This window comes from Erythrolamprus reginae, chromosome 2 (assembly GCF_031021105.1).
Source record: "Erythrolamprus reginae isolate rEryReg1 chromosome 2, rEryReg1.hap1, whole genome shotgun sequence".
Lineage (NCBI taxonomy): Eukaryota > Metazoa > Chordata > Lepidosauria > Squamata > Dipsadidae > Erythrolamprus > Erythrolamprus reginae.
This window is the reverse complement of record NC_091951.1, coordinates 8,057,498-8,079,732: the sequence shown is the minus strand read 5'-3', so window position 1 is coordinate 8,079,732 and position 22,235 is coordinate 8,057,498. Positions and strand designations below refer to the sequence as shown.

Here is a 22,235-nt window from a genome sequence, read left to right as displayed (position 1 = left end):
GTATCTAGAGGTACTACTGTACTAGGCAAAACCAAAGCCTGCAGCTGTTCTTCATATGTTTCAGTCTCCAGGTCTTCAATCATCTCAGTTGCTCTTCTCTGAACTTTTTCTTTTTGGCTGTTGTTGCACACTACTGGCTCATATTCAATAGATCATCCACTAGGACTCCAAGATCCCTCTTACATTTACTGTTTTTGAGCCAGGTCTCACTTAACCTTTGGTTTTTCCTGCCTAAATGTAAAACTTTGCTTTTCTCATACTCAACCTCCTGTGTACAAAATACTGTATTTTTCAGAGTATAAGACACACCTTCCCTAGCCCAAAAGAGGCTAAAAATTTGGGTGCACCTTATACTCCAAATGTAGCTTTTACTAAGCTTCAAATCTCAAAACCTAAAATGGTCACTTAACAACAGAAACGTCATCAATAAAGCACAACAAAGGATGTTCTTTCTGCGCCAACTCAGGAAGCTCAAACTGCCCAAGGAGCTGCTGATACAGTTCTACAGGTGAATCACCGAGTCTGTCATCTGCACCTCTATAATGTCTGGTTTATTTTTGCAACCCAACAAGACCAACACAGACTTCAGAGGATAATCAGAACTGCAGAAAAAACAATTGCTGCCAACCCACCTTCCATTGAGGACCTGTATACTACATGAGTCAAAAAGAGGGCCATGAAAATATTTACTGAGCCCTCAAATCCTGGACATAAACTGTTTCAACTTCTACCCTCAAAACGTCGCTACAGAGCACTGTACACCAGAACAACTAGACACAAGTACAGCTTTCTCCCAAACATCATCACTCTGCTAAACAAATAATTCCCTCAACACTGTCAAACTATTTACTAAATCTGCACTACTATTACTACTAGTTTTTTCTCATCATTCCTATCAGCCATTTCCTCCCATTAATGACGGTATGACTTTAACTTGTTTATATCCTTAAGATTTTATTAATATTGATTGTTTCTTCATTGCTTATTTGATCCCTATGACAATCATTAAGTGTTGTACCACATGATTCTTGACAAATGTATATTTTCTTTTATGTACACTAAGAGCATATGCACCAAAGACAAATTCCTTCTGTGTCCAATCACACTTGGCCAATAAAAAATTCTATTCTATTCTATTCTATTCTATTCTATTCTTTTTTTCAGCCCTAACAAGGTGCTAATAAGTGAAGCAATCTGCCATTCAATTCAATTCAATTCAATTTATTAGATTTGTATGCCACCCCTCTCTGAAGACTCGGGGCGGCTCACAACAACAATAAAAACAGTATAACAATGGAACAAATCTAATAATAAAATTACATTAAAAAACCCCAACAATTTTAAAAACCATACAACACATACATACCAAACATAAAATATAAGAAAGCCTGGCGGAGATATCTTAATTCCCCCATGCCTGGCGATATAGGTGGGTCTTGAGTAACTTGCGAAAGACAAGGAGGGTGGGGCCGTTCTAATCTCCAGGGGGAGTTGATTCCAGAGGGCCGGTGCCGCCACAGAGAAGGCTCTTCCCCTGGGGCCCGCCAAATGACATTGTTTGGTCGACAGGACGCAGAGAAGGCCAACTCTGTGGGACCTAATTGGCTGCTGGGATTCATGCGGTAGAAGGCGGTTCCAGAGGTATTCTGGTCCAATGCCATGAAGGGCTTTAAAGGTCATTACCAACACTTTGAATTGTGACCGAAAACCGATCGGCAGTCAGTGCAGGCCAGGGAGTGTTGTAGAAACGTGGGCGAATCTAGGAAGCCTCACAATAGCTCTCGCGGCCGCATTCTGCACAATCTGAAGTTTTCGAACACTTTTCAAAGGTAGCCCCTTTGCTTTGCTAGCTAAGCAATCTTCCCTTTGCCTGTTTTTACTGCTGCTCTCTCCGACAATCAACTGGGCTTCTGGACTTTAGAAGCCTTTTCTCAGTCCTAACAAGGTATTAATCAGTGGAGCGATCTTCCTTGCTTTGCTAGCAAGCAACCTTCCCCTTTTTTCATCCCCAACAAGATGCTAATAAGTTAGGCAATCTTCCCTGCTTTGCTAGTGAAGTGATCTTCCCTATGCCTGCTTTTCTTATTGTTTCTGTCTCTGAAGAGAGAGAGAAGTGAAGTGTTTTAGAAACTGATTTTATCCCCAACCAGTGGATAAAAAGCAAGCATGGGTGCTCAAAACCAGCAAATTAATGTGCTGAAGCTGACCAGACTAAATTCTAGCCAGATGAATATCTGGTAGACAGATTATTTTTTCCCTATTTTCCTCCCCAAAAATGAAGGTGAGCCTTATACTCTGGTGCATCTTGTACTCTGAAAAATATAGTAGTTTACAGCAGTGGTCTCCAATCTTTCCAGCTTGGTGGATTACACACATACCACTACTATGGCACAGTTCCCCGGACCAACACTGAACTGCAGAACGGGGGGGGGGGGGGGGAGATAGCTATGGTTTACATTACAGAGATGTTGTCCACCACCAAATGTCATGTAATTTGGGCAATATAAAACTATTTTCAATTAAAATCAAACAAAGTGTCTTAGTCCTGTGTTGTGGTTAGCTCTGGCCCAGCTCCTGCCCCAAGGACTGTGGATGTGGGGGAGACATCCACATGCTGCAGGCCGGTTTTGCCCCTGGTGGAATCTGCTGATGAAGGCTCCTCTGACCAAGAAGACATGAGTGACAGGGAGGAGGAGAGTGTGGCAGACAGCTCAGAAGGAGATCAATTATCTAGCTCCTCCTTGAATTCAGAACAAAAGTTAATGATACAGCCACGCCTGAGGAGAGCGATGCATAGGCAACAACAACTGACAGATTATTATCAAAGAAAATGAGGCCACCTGTGGTTGGGTGGGGCTGTGGTAATTAGTGAGGCTGCTATAAATAGCAGCCTGTGGGTTTGGCCATTGTGGAGGATTATCTGATCGTTGTGTTTCATGACTGCGTTACTGACTTTGACCTTTGTGTGCTGATTTTTCCCTGCTTTGAAACAAAACCAGAGCAAAGTGTGTTTCACTTTGTGAAAGAAGGACTTCGAATTGCCTCACAGCTGCAAGCTAAGTATCACAGGACTGATAAGGGACTTGTACAAATTACCAGTTTGTTTGGAGATGAGTGCTCTTTGCTATACCAAAAGAGGGCTTAGTTTAAGTGAATTTTCATTATAAAGAACATTGTTTTGAATTTTCAAACGTGTGTGTGTCTGAAATTTGTACCTGTGAATTTTTGGGAGGAGTCTACCAGAGAGCTCAACAGAACAGTCCTGTATATTGTTTTAATGTCAGGAAAATTTCAGATTTGGAAGGGAAGTTTAAAGCAATTTATCTATTTATTTAAAACATTTATATGGCCATCCATCTTTCAGACAACTTTAGGTGACTCCCAATATCATCATTTTAAAAACTGTAAAACACACTGAATTAAAACGTTACAAACAATAAAAAGAAAAATCTGGCAGCAATCCATGCAAGCACATCATTGTCTAATCTCCCATATTTTTAAGGCTTTATGAAAGGTTTAAAGGGTAAAGTCTGCTGAACCTCAGAAAGCAAGATATTTATTATATATTTATATTGTACATTTATTGGATTTATACGCCGCCCCTCTCTGGAGACTTGGGGTGGCTTACAATATATAAAAAATAACAATAAAATACAATGCACTAAATCCAATTAAGTAAAATTAAATAAACTACTCTAAAATCATTACCTCTATCAATCATACCCATTTGAACAACAACCTTACATAACATTTTGTCAGCCAGGTGGTAAGATCTAATCACCCCAAACCTGGCAACATAAGTGAGTCTTAAGACTCTTACAGAAGGCGAGGAGTGTAGGGGCAGTACGAATCTCCAGGGGGAGCTGGTTCCAGAGGGCCGGTCCCCCCACAGAGAGGCTCTTCTCCTAGGTCCTGCCAAAAGACATTGTCTAGTTGACAGGACCTGGAGAAGGCCGACTCTGTGGGACCTAACCGGTTGCTGGAACTCATGCGGCACCATAGTGCCTGGGGCTGTCAGAGAAAAGACATACTTTCTAGCTCCCATTAGATGACAATATTTTAGAGGGAAAATATCAAGAAGCAAGGCCACTGAAATTATTTAGCCTTTGCTTTCAAGCCAACATCAGTTCTTGCAGTTAGCTGCTCTTTTGTATTCAGGTCTGGTCTTAAAACAATAATGTAGCATTTGGGAATGAAGATGCAGCCCAATAAACCAGCACTGGAGGACAAGATGGAGAAGACCTGCACGGCCACCATGTATTTCCCCTTAGTGCTCAGGTAGGTGGGCACGAAGGAGATCCAGACACTACAGAAGACCAGCATGCTGAAAGTGATCAGCTTGGCTTCGTTGAAAGCCCCAGGGAGGTTCCTGGCCAGAAAAGCCACTAGAAAGCAAATAGCAGCTTGGAAGCCCATGTAGCTAAGGGCACCATAAAACATGGTGACGGAGCCTTCATTGCATTGCAGGATGATCTCTTCAGACATGGACTGCATATCAGACTCAGGAAATGGAGGAGAGACTCCTAGCCAGAATGTGCAGATGACCATTTGAATGCCAGAACAAGAAATAATAATGGAGTTGGCCAAATTCTTCCCCAGCCACTTCCTTGCCTTGCTCCCTGGCTTTGTTGCCAAGAAGGCTAGAACCACTGTGACTGTTTTGGCCGAAACAGAAGAGACAACAACTGAGAAGATGATGCTAAAGACAGTTTGTCGGAGGAGGCAAGTAGTAGTCCTTGGCTGACCAATGAATAAGAAGGAGGACAAGAAAGAAATCAGGAGGGAGATGAGGAGGATGAAAGAGAGGTCTTGATTGTTGGCTTTGACCAAAGGAGTTTCCAGGAATTTAATGAAGATGATTAACACAACGGCTGTGATTAAGCAGAAGAAGAGAGCAAGGGAAGTTAGGATGATCCCCAGATAGTCTTTGTAGGATAGGAAGGTTTGAATCTTGGGGAGGCATTTAACTTGGGCCTTATTTGGATACTGTTCAGCAGGACATTTGCTGCAATAATCTGCATCTGAAAAGAAAATAGATGTAGCAGGTAGCATGATTAATGCCTTCCTTCTGGAATGAATATTTGCATTATACTATCTTCAATCTGTGAGTTCTGATCAGGAGTGCTTTCTTACTGTTGCAGTTCAGTGCAGGCACTCTGGTATATATCTATTTACATATTATAAAGTAATTCCAATTTATTCCTTGTAGCTTGGTCTAGGATTCTACTAACCATATATCGTCTTACCTTGCTCCATCGTCCCATCAGTTGTCGCAAATCCGTTTCATTAACCAAGTTCATCCTCTTGTCCATAATCTCAAATTGAATATAATCCACCATGTACAGGTACCAATTTTGTATTGTATTCATCACATCCTTCCAACCCAAGACTATTACCGCCTGAGAGCTTTCTATCGCTGCTTGTTTTATTTCTCTAAATTCTCCCATCACATTGCTTTTAAATAATACTGCAATTTCCTTTGTAATTGTCCATCATATATTTAACATCCTATTAATACCCTCTTGCACTTTTTTCCAAAAGTTTTGCACTACCGGGCAATCCCAAAGCATTTGCACAAACACTCCTTTATCTTGACACCCATGCCAACAAATATTTTTAACATTCTGCTGGAGATATGCAATTTGAACGGGTGTGTGATGCAAGTTTGGCATATCCAGTTTTATATAATGGTTAAGGCTTCAAGCTAGAAACCAGGAGACCATGAATTCTACCGCTGCCTTAGACACAAAGCCAGCTCGCTTTTTATTCTGATTATTCTAAATCCATTTCCTTTTGCCACATTTTTCAATGGAACAATGGGATAGAATTTTTTAATTGTAAATCTCTTGGAGCACATGTTTCAAAAGCTAAAGACAGCAGTTCTTTATTTCAGAATGCATCTTAGCCATTCCTAGTCCAGTTCACAAGTCCAGCTTTTTCTTCAACAGACACCTACCTTCCTGAGTTGAGATGGTCCCTGCTGCACACAACGAACACCCATAGCAGCAAAGCGGTTTTTCCTCCAATACCATTTTGGCTTCTCCAGGATGACACCTTCTAGTACACCGGGAATGATGAAATGTCTAACAACAACAAATAATAATAATAATTTATTAGATTTGTATGCTGCCCCTCTCCGAAGACTCGGGGCAGCTCACAACAATAATAAAAAAACAATATTATAGCGAAACAAATCTAATATTAAAAAAGAAGCATATAAAACCCTATTATATTTAAAAACCAAACAACACATACATACCAAACATAAAATATAAAGAACCTGGGGGAAAGGTGTCTCAACTCCCCCATGCCTGGTGGTATAGGTGGGTCTTGAGTAGTTTACGAAAGACAAGGAGGGTGGGGGCAGTTCTAATCTCCGGGGGGAGTTGGTTCCAGAGGGCCGGGGTCACCACAGAGAAGGCTCTTCCCGTGGGGCCCGCCAAATGACATTGTTTAGTCGCCGGGACCCGGAGAAGGCCAACTCTGTGGGACCTTATCGGTCCCTGGGATTTGTGCAGTAGCAGGCGGTTCTGGAGGTATTCTGGTCCAATGCCATGTAGGGCAAAAACGAAAGGCATTACCACCACATGTGATGTGCTGTCCATGAAAATGAGCTCTTGAGAAGGAAAAGATTCAGTAGGTTGGCAAACCATTTTTGTAGAATGCTTCTTATAATCTCGATGGAAGGTCACAAAACCTATTGTTAATTATCATCTTTGTACATACAAAAAATGTTATTATTGTTCTTCTTCTTATTATTATTAATAATAATAAAAGTATCTGCCTTGGAATGGACCCTGCATAGGACCGATGCAAAAGGAGAGCAAAGTTTGTATGTGTATGTGTGTCTGTGTGTTTATTTGTGTGTGTGTGTGTATAGAGAGAGTTACATATTTTTGCTTATAAGTGAAAAGGAAGGGAGCCTGTTATACATATATTTCGAGCTTTTTATCATGGTCTCATGAGACAGACATATCTTACTGGGATTTGAACCTGCAGTGTGCTGCATGCAAGGCAGGATATTAACCTCTATGCTACAGGCTCAACTCCAAATCAGCTTTTACTAGGGAAGAGCCATATGGTTGATTTTCTATCAAAATAACCCGACAGAAATATAAATACTATTTTTAAACTGACATTCTAGTGTTTTTGAACTTTCACAAATTAAAGAAAGGCTATTAGAATTTCACCCAAATGAGATGAATGGATTGCATCTACCTGGCCAAAATGCTGGGACCACCTATCCTGATCTAGGATGAAATTGGTCTCTGAGGAGCTCCAATGTCTGTGTATTTCTCCAAACTTGGTGGCACGGGTAGAGTCGTTCGAGAAGGTCTCCCATTTCACAATATCAAATCTGGCACTCAATTCCCCTTGATCATCCAAATACACCCCTTCCAGGGAGGAGTTGTAGAACTGGGTGTTTCCCAGAAAAGGGTGAAGCTAAAAGAGAAGACAAACCAACCAGGTTCAGAGAACAGGAAACCAAGCCTTAGTTAGTATGGCATCCAGTTTTGGTCACCACGCTACAAAAAAAGACATTGAAACTCTAGAAAAAGTGTGGGAACTGAATAGTCAATCTGACAAAGAGAAGGACCAGGGCAGTGGTGGGCTGCTGCCAGTGTGGGCCACTCTATAGAGAGGTAATAAAATTGAGGATGCGTGCACAGCTGTATGTGACCGGCACATCCAAATCCACATGGAAGAACATAGGCAGTGGGGTACCACAGGGTTCAGTCCTGGGCCCTGTGCTCTTCAACATTTTCATCAACGACTTGGACGAGGGAATAGAAGGGCAACTGATCAAATTCGCAGACGACACCAAGCTGGCGGGGGTAGCCAATACCCTAGAAGACAGGCTCAAATTACAGAAAGACCTGGACAGACTAACACAATGGGCCCTCACCAACAAAATAATAATAATAATAATAATAATAATAATAATAATAATAATAATAATTTATTAGATTTGTATGCCGCCCCTCTCCGAAGACTCGGAGCGGCTCACAACAACAATAAAAACAATATTATACTGGCACAAATCTAATATTAAAAAAAATAAAAACCATATCATAATTAAAAACCAAACAGCACATACATACCAAACATAAATTATAATAAGCCTGGGGGAAAGGTGTCTCAAATCCCCCATGCCTGGCGGTATAGGTGGGTCTTAAGTAGATTACGGAAGACAAGGAGGGTGGGAGCAGTTCTAATCTCTGGGGGGAGTTGATTCCAGAGGGCCGGGCCGCCACAGAGAAGGCTCTTCCCCTGGGGCCCGCCGGACGACATTGTTTAGTCGACGGAACCCGGAGAAGGCCAACTCTGTGGGACCTTATCGGCCACTGGGATTCGTGCGATAGCAGGCGGTTCCGGAAGTACTCTGGTCCAATGCCATGTAGGGCTATAAAGGTCATGACCAACACTTTGAATTGTGACCAGAAACTGTTCGGCAGCCAGTGCAGGCCACAAAGTGTTGTAGATGATGTTTAACATCGACAAGAGCAAAGTCCTTCACATAGGCAGAAAAAACCCAGGACACACATACAACCTGGGAGAAACCCCTCTTAGCAGTAGTGACTGCGAAAGAGACCTTGGAGTCTTGGTGGACAATCAACTAAACATGAGCCAACAATGTGCAGCAGCAGCTAAGAAAGCCAACACAATCCTAAGCTGCATCAACAGGGGAATACACTCCAAGACCAGGGAAGTCTTAATACCACTCTACTACGCCCTGGTCCGACCACACCCTGGAGTACTGTATTCAGTTCTGGTCACCACACTGCAAAAGAGACATTGAAACTCTGGAGAAGGTGTAAAAAAGAGCAACCAAGATTATTAGGGGATTGGCAACCAAGACTTACGAAGAGAAACTGAGGGAACTGGGCAGGGATAGCCTAGAGAAAAGGAGGGCCAGAGCGGACATGATAGCAGTCTACAAGTATACGAGGGGATGTCGATACCATCGACCATGGTATCCTTCTGCACCGGCTGGAGGGGTTGGGGGTAGGAGGCACTGTTCTCCAGTGGTTCTCCTCCTACCTCTCCGGTCGGTCACAGTCGGTGTTAGTGGGAGGTCAGAGGTCGACCCCAAGGTCTCTCCCTTGTGGGGTGCCTCAGGGGTCGGTCCTCTCCCCCCGGCTATTTAATATCTACCTGAAACTGCTGGGTGAGATCATCCAAGGGCATGGGGTGAGGTATCATCAGTACGCTGAAGATACCCAGCTTTACATCTCCACCCCATGTCCAATCAATGAAGCAGTGGAAGTGATGTGCCGGTGTCTGGAGGCTGTTGGGACCTGAATGGGTGTCAACAGACTCAAACTCAACCTGGATAAGATGGAGTGGCTGTGGGTTTTGCCTCCCAAGGACAATCCCATCTGTCCGTCCATCACCCTGGGGGGGGGGAGTATTGACCCCCTCAGAGAGGGTCCACAACTTGGGCATCCTCCTCAATCCACAGCTCACATTAGAGAACCATCTTTCAGCTGTGGCGAGGGGGGCGTTTGCCCAGGTTCGCCTGGTGCACCAGTTGCGGCCCTATCTGGACCGGGACTCACTGCTCACAGTCACTCATGCCCTCATCACCTCGAGGTTTGACTACTGTAATGCTCTCTACATGGGGCTACCTTTGAAAAGTGTTCGGAAACTTCAGATCGTGCAGAATGCAGCTGCGAGAGCAGTCATGTGCTTACCTAGGTATGCCCATGTTTCACCAACACTCCGCAGTCTGCATTGGTTGCCGATCAATTTCCGGTCACAATTCAAAGTGTTGGTTATGACCTTTAAAGCCCTTCATGGCACTGGACCAGAATATCTCCGAGACCGCCTTCTGCCGCACAAATCCCAGCGACCGATTAGGTCCCACAGAGTGGGCCTTCTCCGGGTCCCGTCAACTAAACAATGTCGGTTGGCGGGCCCCAGGGGAAGAGCCTTCTCTGTGGTGGCCCCAACTCTCTGGAACCAACTCCCCCCAGAGATTAGAACTGCCCCTACTCTCCTTGCCTTTCGTAAGCTCCTTAAAACCCACCTTTGTCGTCAGGCATGGGGGAACTGAGACATCTCCCCCGGGCATATACAATTTATGCATGGTATGTTTGTGTGTATGTTTGCTTAGTAAATGGGTTTTTTTTAATATTTTAAACTATAATTAGATTTGTCATGAATTGTTGCATTCTGTTGTGAGCCGCCCCGAGTCTGCGGAGAGGGGCGGCATACAAATCCAAATAATAAATAAATAATAATAAATAAATGTCACAGAGAGGAGGGGATCACTTTATTCTCCAGGGCACCAGAGGGCCGGACGAGGAACAACAGCTGGAAGCTGACCAAGGAGAGATTCAACATGGAGATAAGGAGGAACTTCCTGACGGTCAGAGCGATCAACCAATGGAACAACCTACCAGCGGACGTTGTGAACTCCAACACTCTGGACATTTTTAAGAGAAGATTGAACTGACACTTGACTGGTGTGCTATAGGGTTACTGCTTGGGCAGGGGCTTGAACTCGATGGCCTTCATGGTCCCTTTCAACTTTAACAATCAATAAATAAATAAATAAATAAATAAGTAAGTAAGTAAGTAAGTAAGTAAATAAATAAATAAACAAACAAGGAAACAAGGAAACAAAGAAACAAAGAAACAAAGAAACAAAGAAATGTCCTTGCCAAGATTTGGCTACTGCACATGTGCAGGAAGCCAAATCTCATGGCCAGATGTGCCTGCACCTGCAGCACTGGCAGCGGGCAGCCCTCTGCCGGACCAGGGGTGACATGATAATACTGTTCCAATACTTGACGGACTACCACAGAGAGGAGGGGGATCAGGCTGTTTTCCAAAGCACCAGAAGGCCATACAAGGAATAACGGAGGGAAACTGACCAAGGAGAGACTCAACATGGAAATAAGGAGGAACTTTCTGATGGTGAGAGTGATCCTTCAGGAGAACAGCTTTCCTGCAAAGATTGCGAGAGCTCCAACACTTGAGACTTTGAAAGGGAGATTGGACTGCCATTTGTCTGAAATGGTGTAGGGACTCCTGCTTGAATGGGGGGGGGTTGGACTAGATGATCTACAAGATCCCTTCCAACTCTAATAAATAATCTAATGATCTAAAATCTAATAATTCCATCTGCCTATAAAATCTTCGGTCTAATAGAAACATAGAAGACTGATGGCAGAAAAAGACCTTATGGTCCATCTAGTCTGCCCTTATACTATTTCCGGTATTTTATCTTAGGATGGATATATGTTTATCCCAGGCATGTTTAAATTCAGTTGGATTTATCTATCAGGTCTGCTGGAAGTTTGTTCCAAGGATCTACTACTCTTTCAGTAAAATAATATTTTCTCATGTTGCTTTTGATCTTTCGCCCAACTAATTTCACTCTTTCTTTTGAAGGCAGGACGGAACAAACAGAGCAGAACAGAACAACAGAGTTGAAAAAGATCTTGGAGGTCTTCTAGTCCTACCACTCCTGCTCCCTGAAATGCTTCTGAGGGCTGCCCTGCCAGCTAAGCTGCTCCTTCTCCTATTGCTTTTGCTTCTATTGCCCAGTGCAGCTAGTAGGAGAAAATGCTCCCGTGATTTCACCAAGGATCGGAATGGGGTATATAATTTTCACCACCTAGGAGACATCTATATTGGTGGAATTGTTTCCCTGTCATCAATCTGGATGGGGAGAGCAACCTTCCAGCAGCCTCTCTTTAGCCAACCAGTTTTGTAAGTAGATCTCAGGGGGTGGGTTTTGTATTATTTTGCATGGAAGCTGTTGTTAGACGTTCCCAATTTCCCCTCTGCCATGAACAATCAAGGAAAATTATTCATTTGTTTTAGAAACATAGAAACATAGAAGACTGATGGCAGAAAAAGACCTCATGGTCCATCTAGTCTGCCCTTATAATATTTCCTGTATTTTATCTTAGGATGGATATATGTTTATTCCAGGCATGTTTAAATTCAGTTCCTGTGGATTTATCAACCACGTCTACTGGAAGTTTGTTCCAAGCATCTACTACTCTTTCAGTAAAATAATATTTTCTCACGTTGCTTTTGATCTTTTCCCCAACTAACTTCAGATTATGTCCCCTTGTTCTTGTGTTCACTTTCCTATTAAAAACACTTTCCTCCTGATCCTTATTTAACCCTTTAACATATTTAAATGTTTCGATCATGTCCCCTCTTTTCCTTCTGTCCTCCAGACTATACAGATTGAGTTCATGAAGTCTTTCCTGATACGTTTGATGCTTAAGACCTTCCAGCATTCTTGTAGCCCGTCTTTGGACCCCTTCAATTTTGTCAATATCTTTTTGTAGGTGAGGTCTCCAGAACTGAACATAGTATTCCAAATGTGGTCTCACCAGCACTCTATATAGCGGGATCATAATCTCCCTCTTCCTGCTTGTTATACCTCTAGATATCTGCAGCTCTAACTAGCCCACGGCTTGCCGGGAGGAATTGCTGCTGAATTCCTTACTGAATTCAGCGTGGGTCTCTTTTTTTTATATCCCTGGGGAGAGGAGCCTGAAAGCAGGTCCAGGGGTCTCTAATAAGGGGTTGCAGAGAGGCAGTTTGCCATCTCCGGACTACGGGAAAGCTGCTACCGTCATTCCTGACTGCTGAGATAAGCTGCTTCCTGTAGTCTGGTGGTGGCGGCTTCTCCCATACTCAAGTGGCGGCGGTCAGCAGCTAGTCCGGTAGTGGTGGCTTCTTGCACAGTTTGGCAGCGGTGCCCGGCACCAGCCCCAAAATCACGTGAAAAGCCACCACTGCAGAACTATGGGAGGGCTGCTGCTGCCGCCGCTGACCACCCCCCAACTCCCCCCAAAGCCATATTCGATGTATAAGATGCACCCACTTTTTGCCCCACTTTTTTGAGGTTAAAAGGTGCATCTTATACACTGAAAAATATGGTATTTAAATGTTTCAATCATGTCCTCCCCCTTTTCCTTCTGTCCTCCAGACTATACAGATTGAGTTCATTAAGTCTTTCCTGATACGTTTTATGCTTAAGACCTTCCAGCATTTTTGTAGCCCGTCTTTCGATCCATTCAATTTTGTCAATATCTTTTTGTAGGTGAGGTCTCCGGAACTGAACACAGTATTCCAAATGTGGTCTCACCAGTGCTCTATACAGCGGGATCACAATCTTCTTCTTCCTGCTTGCCTCCCTATTGCCTGACTGCACTGTTCACCCATTTTGAAACTGTCAGAAATCACTACCCCTAAAGCCTTCTCTTCTGAAGTTTTTGCTAACACATAACTGCCAATATAATACTCAGACTGATTATTCATTTTCCCCAAGTGCATTATTTTACATTTGGAAACATTAAGCTGCAGTTTCCATTGCTTTGACCACTTATCTAGTAAAGCTAAATACTTTGCCATATTACAGATGCCCCCAGGAATATCAATCTTATTGCACACTTTGGAGTCATCGGCAAATAGGCAAACTTCCCTACCAAACCTTTGAAACCTCCTAAAATACAGCCCACCACAACACCTCAGCTGTTCTTAACCTTGGATGACAGCTCAAGAAAGCCAGTTGACCTCTCATTGGAAAAAAAAAATCTACCTTCCATGCTGGAATATTATGTGATCTCAGCCCGTCTTCACTTCCAGTTCTTATCTTATGGGTTCTCCTAGACAGGGCCCTATCAATGGCCCTTACCACAGTCTGCACCAGACTGGAAATGCGGTAGCTGTCCATGGAAAAAATTTTGTCCACAAACTCTTTGCTTGGAACCTCCAGAATCTCCTGCTTCTTGCATCTTCTCCTCCATTTGATGGACAATGCAGGCTTTGAAAGCAAGCATTCAAAGGCTGCCAGTCCAAACTTGTTCATGTTATCATAAAACGTTTGAAAATTGTCATTGTTAACCTTTTTCTCCTGATGACATACGAAAGAGAAAAAGCCATGGATTTGCTTGTCGGCGAAAATGTCATAAGCGAAATTCAATGTCAGGTTCCACAAAGCTGTTGTGATCCAGATTTTCCCCACAATGGGGATCCTATATAGCTTAGAGACCATGAGCTGTAAAGATTTTATGATGCCATAAAAGAAACGCTCCTCCCCATAATAAACGAAGACGGTGACATTGTTCCACATGAATAATGTTTCAAGAGGCAATATTGGGACGGCCACCTGCAGCCCTGGGATCGTCAATGAGAAGGCAACACAAATCTCATTCCTGGTCAAGATTGGGCTCAAAATCCTCATGAACCTTTCTCCGTTATACGTGTCTGGAGAAACAAGACTGATCCAGTTCCACCCAAAATGCCAGAGTAATTTGGCAATTATATGGTACAGGTATTCTTCTTTGGGGACCATCCGATAGACAAATGGGAACTGGATTTTATCACTCAGAGCTTCAGAAACAAAACCATAGCTGACCTAATGTAGGATACAAGAAAATTCAAAAATAAAATAGTATATAGAAATTTATATACTGTATCTTTTGGTGCATGAGACACACCGATGTTTATTTATTTATTTATTTATTTATTTATTTATTTATTTATTTATTTATTTTATTTATTGTTAGAGTTGAAAGGGACCATGAAGGCCATCGAGTTCAACCCCCTGCCCAAGCAGGAACCCTATAGTAAGTACACCAGTCAAATGTATAAGACACACCTAGATTTTAGAGGAGGAAAACAAGGAAAAAAAGGAATTCTGAACCAAATTATGTATTATTATATTGTTTACTAAAATACCAGTGAAGCAGAATACTTTTTAAAACCATGTACACTTTTTACAAACTTCTAACTTTAAGGACTTCAAGGTTGTGGACTTCAATTCCCAGAATTCCTCCACCAGTCATGCTATCTTAGGAGTGGGAGCTGAAGTCCACAAGCCTTAATCTTGCCAGCTTTGAAGACCCTTGCACTTCTAACCCTAACTCAGAGGTCTTTAAACTTGACAGTTTTAAGACTAGTGGACTTCAACTCCCAGAATCCCTCCACCAGTCATGCTACCTTAGGAGTGGGAGTTGACGTCCACAAGCCTTAATCTTGCCAGGTTCGAAGACCCTTGCACTTCTAACCCTAACTCAGAGGTCTTTAAACTTGACAGTTTTAAGACTAGAGGACTTCAACTCCCAGAATTCCTCCACCAGTCATGCTATCTTAGGAGTGGGAGTTGAAACCCACAAGCCTTAATCTTGCCAGGTTCGAAGACCCTTGCACTTCTAACCCCTAACCAAAGGGTCTTTAAACTTGACAGTTTTAAGACTAGTGGACTTCAACTCCCAGAATTCCTCCACCAGTCATGCTACCTTAGGAGTGGGAGCTGAAGTCCACAAGCCTTCATCTTGCCAGCTTTGAATACCCTTGCACTCCTAACCTCTAACTCAGGGGTCTTTAAACTTGACAGTTTTAAGACTAGTGGACTTCAACTCCCAGAATTCCTCCACCAGTCATGCTACCTTAGGAGTGAGTGTTGAAGTCCACAAACCTTAATCTTGCCAGGTTTGAAGACCCTTGCATTTCTAACCCTAATTCACTTGGGTAGGTAGCAATAAAATTAGAGTAGGGTATGATGATTCCACTGGGTATTCAGTGATATAAATGGAGCAGGAAATGATGAGTTTATCATTTCACTGGGTTTATAGTGATATGGAATAGAGTAGGTTGGAGGAATTTATTGGTTTACTTTTGAACGATAAAATTCTGCAGCGTATGATAACCATATTGGGTTCTACATGGAATGTATGCAAGAAAAAGGAGAAAGATTTTTTTCTCTTTCTCTTTTCTATCCTTTTTTCCTTTTCTTTTTCTTTTTTCCCCTCTCTTTCCTTTACTCCCTTTTTAATTTTTTAAACATTTTTATGTTTTATTTTTTAGTTTACCTTTAAAAGGAATTATTATTAATTTGGTTTATTAATTTGGTTTATGGCGACATTGCTGACACATTATTTGGACTTTTTTCCCCTTCAACCGCAATAACACAAGAGCACGCAACAGGTTCAAACTTAATATCAACCGCTCCAAACTTGACTGTAAAAAATATGACTTTAGCAATCGAGTTGTTGAAGCATGGAACTCATTACCAGACTCCGTGTTGTCAACCCCCAACCCCCAACATTTTTCCCTTAGACTTTCCACAGTTGACTTCTCCAGATTCCTTAGAGGTCAGTAAGGGGCGAGCATAAGTGCACTAGTGTGCCTTCCGTCCCCTGTCCAATTGTCTCTCCTATATTTTATATATCTTTTCTCCCATCCATATATCCTTTCCTCTACTCTTCATTGATGTATTCTATTCTCATATCTCTTCTTCTATCCCTTCCCTGATATTTACTACTACGCGTTTTTATTCTCTGTAACTTTCAATTTGTATTGGACTAAATAAATAACCAAACAAACAAACAAATAAAATAAATAAATAAAACTGGGAAATGGCTTGCCCTCACACAGAAGGAGCTACAAAAGGCTCTACAAAAAAAAAAAATAACAAGACTCCGGGGCTGGATGGACTCTCATCAGAAATATTTAACAAATTTATTAAAATTTATGAGATTAAAATCCTGGAATTGTTTAATAAAATTCTGAAGGAAAGCAAAATGCCTAAGTCTTGGGGTGAAGATTACATTACACTACTGCCAAAAGAGGGGCTAGAGGATCATCAAATTCAAAATTACAGACCTATCTCTCTGCTTAACGCCGACTATAAAATCTTTGCCTCGATTATAGCAGAGAGATTGAAAACAGTTTTAAATTTACTGATTCAGACAGGTCAAAATGGCTTCCTCCCCAATCGCTACATCAGAAATAACACAAGAACAATTATAGATGTCCTGGAGTATTATGAGGCAAGACCGGACAAGTATTTAGCATTTCTATTTATCGATGCCCAGAAAGAATTTGGCAGTGTAAATTGGGACTTCCTATTGATGCAAATCAAATTTATGCAATTCAGTGATACATTTAGCAAAACAATAGAAAAAAATTATTCCCAACAATCACAGTTATTTTGGTTAATGACAACAGGACTGAAAAATAAACAAAAAATAAACATTGGCTGCCCTATCTCACTGTACATAGAAACATAGAAGACTGACGGCAGAAAAAGACCTCATGATCCATCTAGTCTGCCCTTATACTATTTCCTGTATTTTTATCTTAGGATGGATATATGTTTATCCCAGGCATGTTTAAATTCAGTTACTGTGGATTTACCAACCACGTCTGCTGGAAGTTTGTTCCAAGGATCTACTACTCTTTCAGTAAAATACTTATACTCGGGTGCGTCTTATCATCCAAAAATGTGGTAAGGAGCACAAGAAGATCATTTACTGGAACAATTTCAAGAAATAAAACTCAGTGCAGGAAGACACTGGGCTTCTCAAAGATCCATAAGTGTAGCTCTGTTACATACTGACAGTTTGTACATGGTTTCACTGGGTCCAGTGATTGAGCGGGAGAATGCTCAAATGCTATTAGTTGTTGTATTTGACAGTTCCCTATAAAAGGGCTAGCTGTCAGGACTGCAACTTGCTGGTTGTCTTGATCAGTTGCTGAGTGACGAGCTATTCTGTCTCCTGTCATCATTCCCACTCCTTAACAATTCCTGTCTTGTCTGGTTGCAGCACTGACCTTCTTTAGGCAGAAGGGGAGATCAACTATCTCTATGCTCTCCTTGGCATCTCTAGGCCAACCAGACAACTGAATTCCACCCTACTTTGATTCATACTAGTGGTGGGTTCCAACCGGTGCGTTCCATTAGACTTAAATGGCATTTCTGAATCCTCCCACGTACCCTTGCATTAATGCTGTTCTGCCGGCTCTCTCCATGAGCTTCTAATTAAATGCAAAGGTAGCCAAAACAGACGCACACACGTGAAAAGTCAAGAATACTTTCTTTAGCCACAGAAAAATAGAAGCAAACCCCCCTTTTTGTAGTCAAAGGGCTCACTTTCAAAGCAACCAGACTTGAATGCAGTGAAATAACAAAAACAAACAAACTCAAACCAATTAATAAGTAGCTGTGAAGTCGTCACAGCTACTCTCCTTCAGACATTGTCCAAACTCACATGTTTAACTATGATTTATGTTCAGAGTCCTGATATCAAAGCACATAGTCCTCGGAGAATCCGGAGAGTCAAGCCACATCCACTATCACAAACAGATAATCTTCCAGGCTGAGAGGCCGGCACGCGGCCCTTTTAACAGCAGCCCTAATTGGTTGAACCACACCCAACCACAGGTGAACTCTCTTATCTCTTAAGTCTTCGGAGAGGGGCGGCATACAAATCTAATAAATTGAATTGAATTGAAATTGAATACCTACATAGCTGCTCTCTTCTATTCATGGCCCTTTGCACGTGTGCGTCTATAATTGCTTCTTCATCAGAGTCCAGTGAAGATAAGGAGGAGGATGAATTGCTTCCTAATCGGCTATCTGCCATGACCCCCTCTGAGGGTCCCATTTCACAGTCACATAGAAACATAGAAACATAGAAGACTGACGGCAGAAAAAGACCTCATGGTCCATCTAGTCTGCCCTTATACTATTTCCTGTATTTTATGTTAAAATGGATATATGTTTATCCCAGGCATGTTTAAATTCAGTTACTGTGGATTTACCAAACACGTCTGCTGGAAGTTTGTTCCAAGGATCTACTACTCTTTCAGTGAAATAATATTTTCTCACGTTGCTTTTGATCTTTCCCCCAACTAACTTCAGATTGTGTCCCCTTATTCTTGTGTTCACTTTCCTATTAAAAACACTTCCCTCCTGAACCTTATTTAACCCTTTAACATATTTAAATGTTTCGATCCTGTCTCCCATTTTCCTTCTGTCCTCCAGACTATACAGATTGAGTTCATTAAGTCTTTCCTGATACGTTTTATGCTTCAGACCTTCCACCATTCCTGTAGCCCGTCTTTGGACCCGTTCAATTTTGTCAATATCTTTTTGTAACTGAGGTCTCCAGAACTGAACACAGTATTCCAAATGTGGTCTCACCAGCGCTGTATATAAGGGGATCACAATCTCCCTCTTCCTGCTTGTTATACCTCTAGCTATGCAGCCAAGCATCCTACTTGCCTTTCCTACCGCCCAACCACACTGCTCACCCATTTTGAGACTGTCAGAAATCACTACCCCTAAATCCTTCTCTTCTGAAGTTTTTGCTAACACAGAACTGCCAATGCAATACTCAGATTGAGGATTCCTTTTCCCCAAGTGCATTATTTTACATTTGGAAACATTAAACTGCAGTTTCCATTGCTTTGACCATTTATCTAGTAAAGCTAAATCATTTACCATATTACAGACCCCTCCAGGAATATCAACCCTATTGCACACTTTAGAGTCATCGGCAAATAGGCAAACCTTCCCTACCAAACCTTCCCCTATGTCACTCACAAACATATTAAAAAGAATAGGACCCAGAACAGACCCTTGTGGCACACCGCTTGTAAGCTGTCTCTGTTCAGAATACTCGCCATTAACAATAACTCTCAGATGTCTACGCTTCAGCCAGCTTGAAATCCACTGAACTATCCAGGGATTAAGTCCAATCTTCACTAATTTATCTATCAGCTCTTTATGTGGAGCCGTATCAAAGTCTTTGCTGAAGTCCAGATAGGCAACATCCATGGCACCATCTTGATCCAACACCTTTGTGACATAGTCAAAGAAATCAATGAGCATAAAAGTGAAATCATGCAGTGGAATGAATGTATATGCAAGGATGCGTACCAGTAGTGAAATTCAACTGGAACCCACCCCTGATTCATACCTGTGGGATTTTGTAGATGCTGGACATGATTGAAATCTGACTGGAAGCATCCGTCTCCATTCCTTCAATCATCACCAAGAGATTACTTGCTCTTCCACAGCTGTAGTTAGGAACCTTTGCTTCCCCGGTTGAGAGGAGGTCTACCATGGCATCGTAGGTCAATCCAGCCTCATAATAATTATCATAGAAATTGTAGCCCAGAGTGAGGTTGGATAGGAGCTTGGGGTTTTGGTTGATCTCCTCGGTGGCGAAGAAAAAGGATAGGAGAAACCAGAAGATAAATGGTCCCACCCTAAAGAAAAAACACAGGTGTCATCCAATCATTTTCACCACAAACCAATTTAGGACATCTGTAACAGCATCTCTTTTTAATGCATAATCCCATATACCTATACAGTGTTTTTGCATTGTAAATTACAGTGAGTAACCTCAGCTGTACATATACGAAGAGGGTGATAATACCAACACCGCAAGACCCCAAGACAGCCCCTCTTAGCAAAACAGCACATGTGGTTTTGGGTTACTTTAGGGACACAAGTGCTGGTTCTTTGTGGTTAAATGGAAACCAAAATCTCCAAAATCCCCTTGGCAGGTACTGGGGAAAATAGTCCTTAGAAACATAGAAACATAGAAGACTGATGGCAGAAAAAGACCTCATGGTCCATCTAGTCTGCCCTTATACTATTTCCTGTATTTTATCTTACAATGGATATATGTTTATCCCAGGCATGTTTAAATTCAGTTACTGTGGATTTGCCAACCACGTCTGCTGGAAGTTTGTTCCAAGGATCTACTTCTCTTTCAGTAAAATAATATTTTCTCATGTTGCCTTTGAGCTTTCCCCCAACTAACTTCAGATTGTGTCTCCTTGTTCTTGTGTTCACTTTCCTATTAAAAACACTTCCCTCCTGAACCTTATTTAACCCTTTAACATATTTAAATGTTTCGATCATGTTCCCCCTTTTCCTTCTGTCCTCCAGACTCTACAGATTGAGTTCATGAAGTCTTTCCTCATACGATTTATGCTTAAGACCTTCCACCATTCTTGTAGCCCGTCTTTGGACCCGTTCAATTTTGTCAATATCTTTTTGTAGGTGAGGTCCCCAGAACTGAACACAGTATTCCAAATGTGGTCTCACCAGCGCTCTATATAGCGGGATCACAATCTCCCTCTTCCTGCTTGTTATACCTCTAGCTATGCAGCCAAGCATCCTACTTGCTTTTCCTACCGCCCGACCACACTGCTCACCCATTTTGAGACTCTCAGAAATCACTACCCTATGATGGACAAGGTGGAAAAATAACCTACAGAGAAAGCCTGGTGATGGGAGGCTTAAAGAAGACTGATGGCTTGAACTTAAGAGATGTGGCAGAACTAATTCCACCAATATTGAGATCTCCTGACTGATAGTAGGTGTACATAGCATTATTGTCCTTGATGAAATTAAGGAGACATTTTCTGCCACTGGTTGCACTGGACAGCAGGACTACAAGCAACAACAGCAGAAATTTCTGGGAGTTGATCATGTCCACCAGAATCCCTTTCTTCATTGTAACCCTTGATGACATTTCACAAAGCAGGGTTTTCTCAGCAGCACAGAATGAGTCCAACAGCAGGAAGCTCAAGGAGGACGCAATGAAATTTTAATTTTGCACGAGGAAAGCATCACCTGCTCAAGTCTATTTAAGAACTGCTTTGGTTGAAGCTTCACTTTGGTTCCTGATGTTTGTCTTCTTGGATCCCAAGAGGATTAACTTCAGGGGGGGAAATCCCTCATGCTCCAGCAGGAAGCACAATGGCAATTATTTTTGATAATTGTAACAGGGAAGCTGAATGTCTCCCGTGATATCCTAGTCTTTCTGTCTGTCTCCAAGGATGGAGGAAGAAGAAAGTTCACCAAGAAGGCTCAGGGAGTTTTGGTCCAAACTAACTTTTAGAGACTTTCATGTAGGACTGGGCTTTCTCAAAGAAATAAAAAGAGATATGAAGGCCACCCCTGAAGCCTCCCTACAGATATAGTTGGGAAACCTGTTCTACATAAAACAAATATTATTTTGCACATTTTGAGAAGGGTGTGTCCTACCTGGTCAACATTTTCCAAGACACTTTTCATAGACAAAGGAAGGTTGACAGGGGCTTGTCCTCTGTCCTGGTGCTTCTTGACCTCTCAGCGGCTTTCGATACCATCGACCATGGTATCCTTCTGCGCCGGCTGGAGGGGTTGGGAGTGGGATGCACTGTTTTCCAGTGGTTCTCCTCCTACCTATCTGGTTGGTCGCATTCGGTGTTAGTGGGGGGTCAGAGGTCGACCTCGAGGTTATTCCCTTGTAGGGTGCCTCAGGGGTCAGTCATCTTCCCCCTGCTGTTCAATATCTACATGAAACCGCTGGGTGAGATCATCCAGGGGCATGGGGTGAGGTATCATCAGTATGCGGATGATACCCAGTTATACATCTCCACCCCATGTCCAGTCAACGAAGCAGTGGAAGTGA

The 22,235-nt window shown here is 42.3% G+C and overlaps 1 protein-coding gene across 1 annotated transcript; it reads right to left on the bottom strand.

Annotated features, from left to right (window-relative positions):
• Positions 1 to 4,095: 4,095 nt before the first annotated feature.
• On the bottom strand, positions 4,096 to 21,293 carry LOC139159092 (vomeronasal type-2 receptor 26-like). The gene is made up of 6 exons (XM_070736454.1): positions 21,052 to 21,293; positions 19,743 to 20,034; positions 13,670 to 14,392; positions 7,219 to 7,443; positions 5,247 to 5,375; positions 4,096 to 4,488 (listed from the first exon to the last, which is right to left on the bottom strand). Exons 1-6 carry the CDS (start codon positions 21,291 to 21,293, stop codon positions 4,096 to 4,098), a joined length of 2,004 nt encoding a protein of 667 aa, XP_070592555.1.
• Between the last annotated feature and the right edge of the window lie 942 nt (positions 21,294 to 22,235).

Excerpts from the sequence above, each read along its gene's own strand:
- LOC139159092 (XM_070736454.1), bottom strand. The coding sequence starts at position 21,293 with ATGAAGAAAGGGATTCTGGTGGACATGATCAACTCCCAGAAATTTCTG. Across the intron at positions 14,393-19,742 it reads GCATCTACAAAATCCCACAG|GTCAGCTATGGTTTTGTTTC; the intron begins GTATGAATCAGG and ends ATCCTACATTAG. Across the intron at positions 4,489-5,246 it reads TGATGGGACGATGGAGCAAG|TCCATGTCTGAAGAGATCAT; the intron begins GTAAGACGATAT and ends TCTGATATGCAG.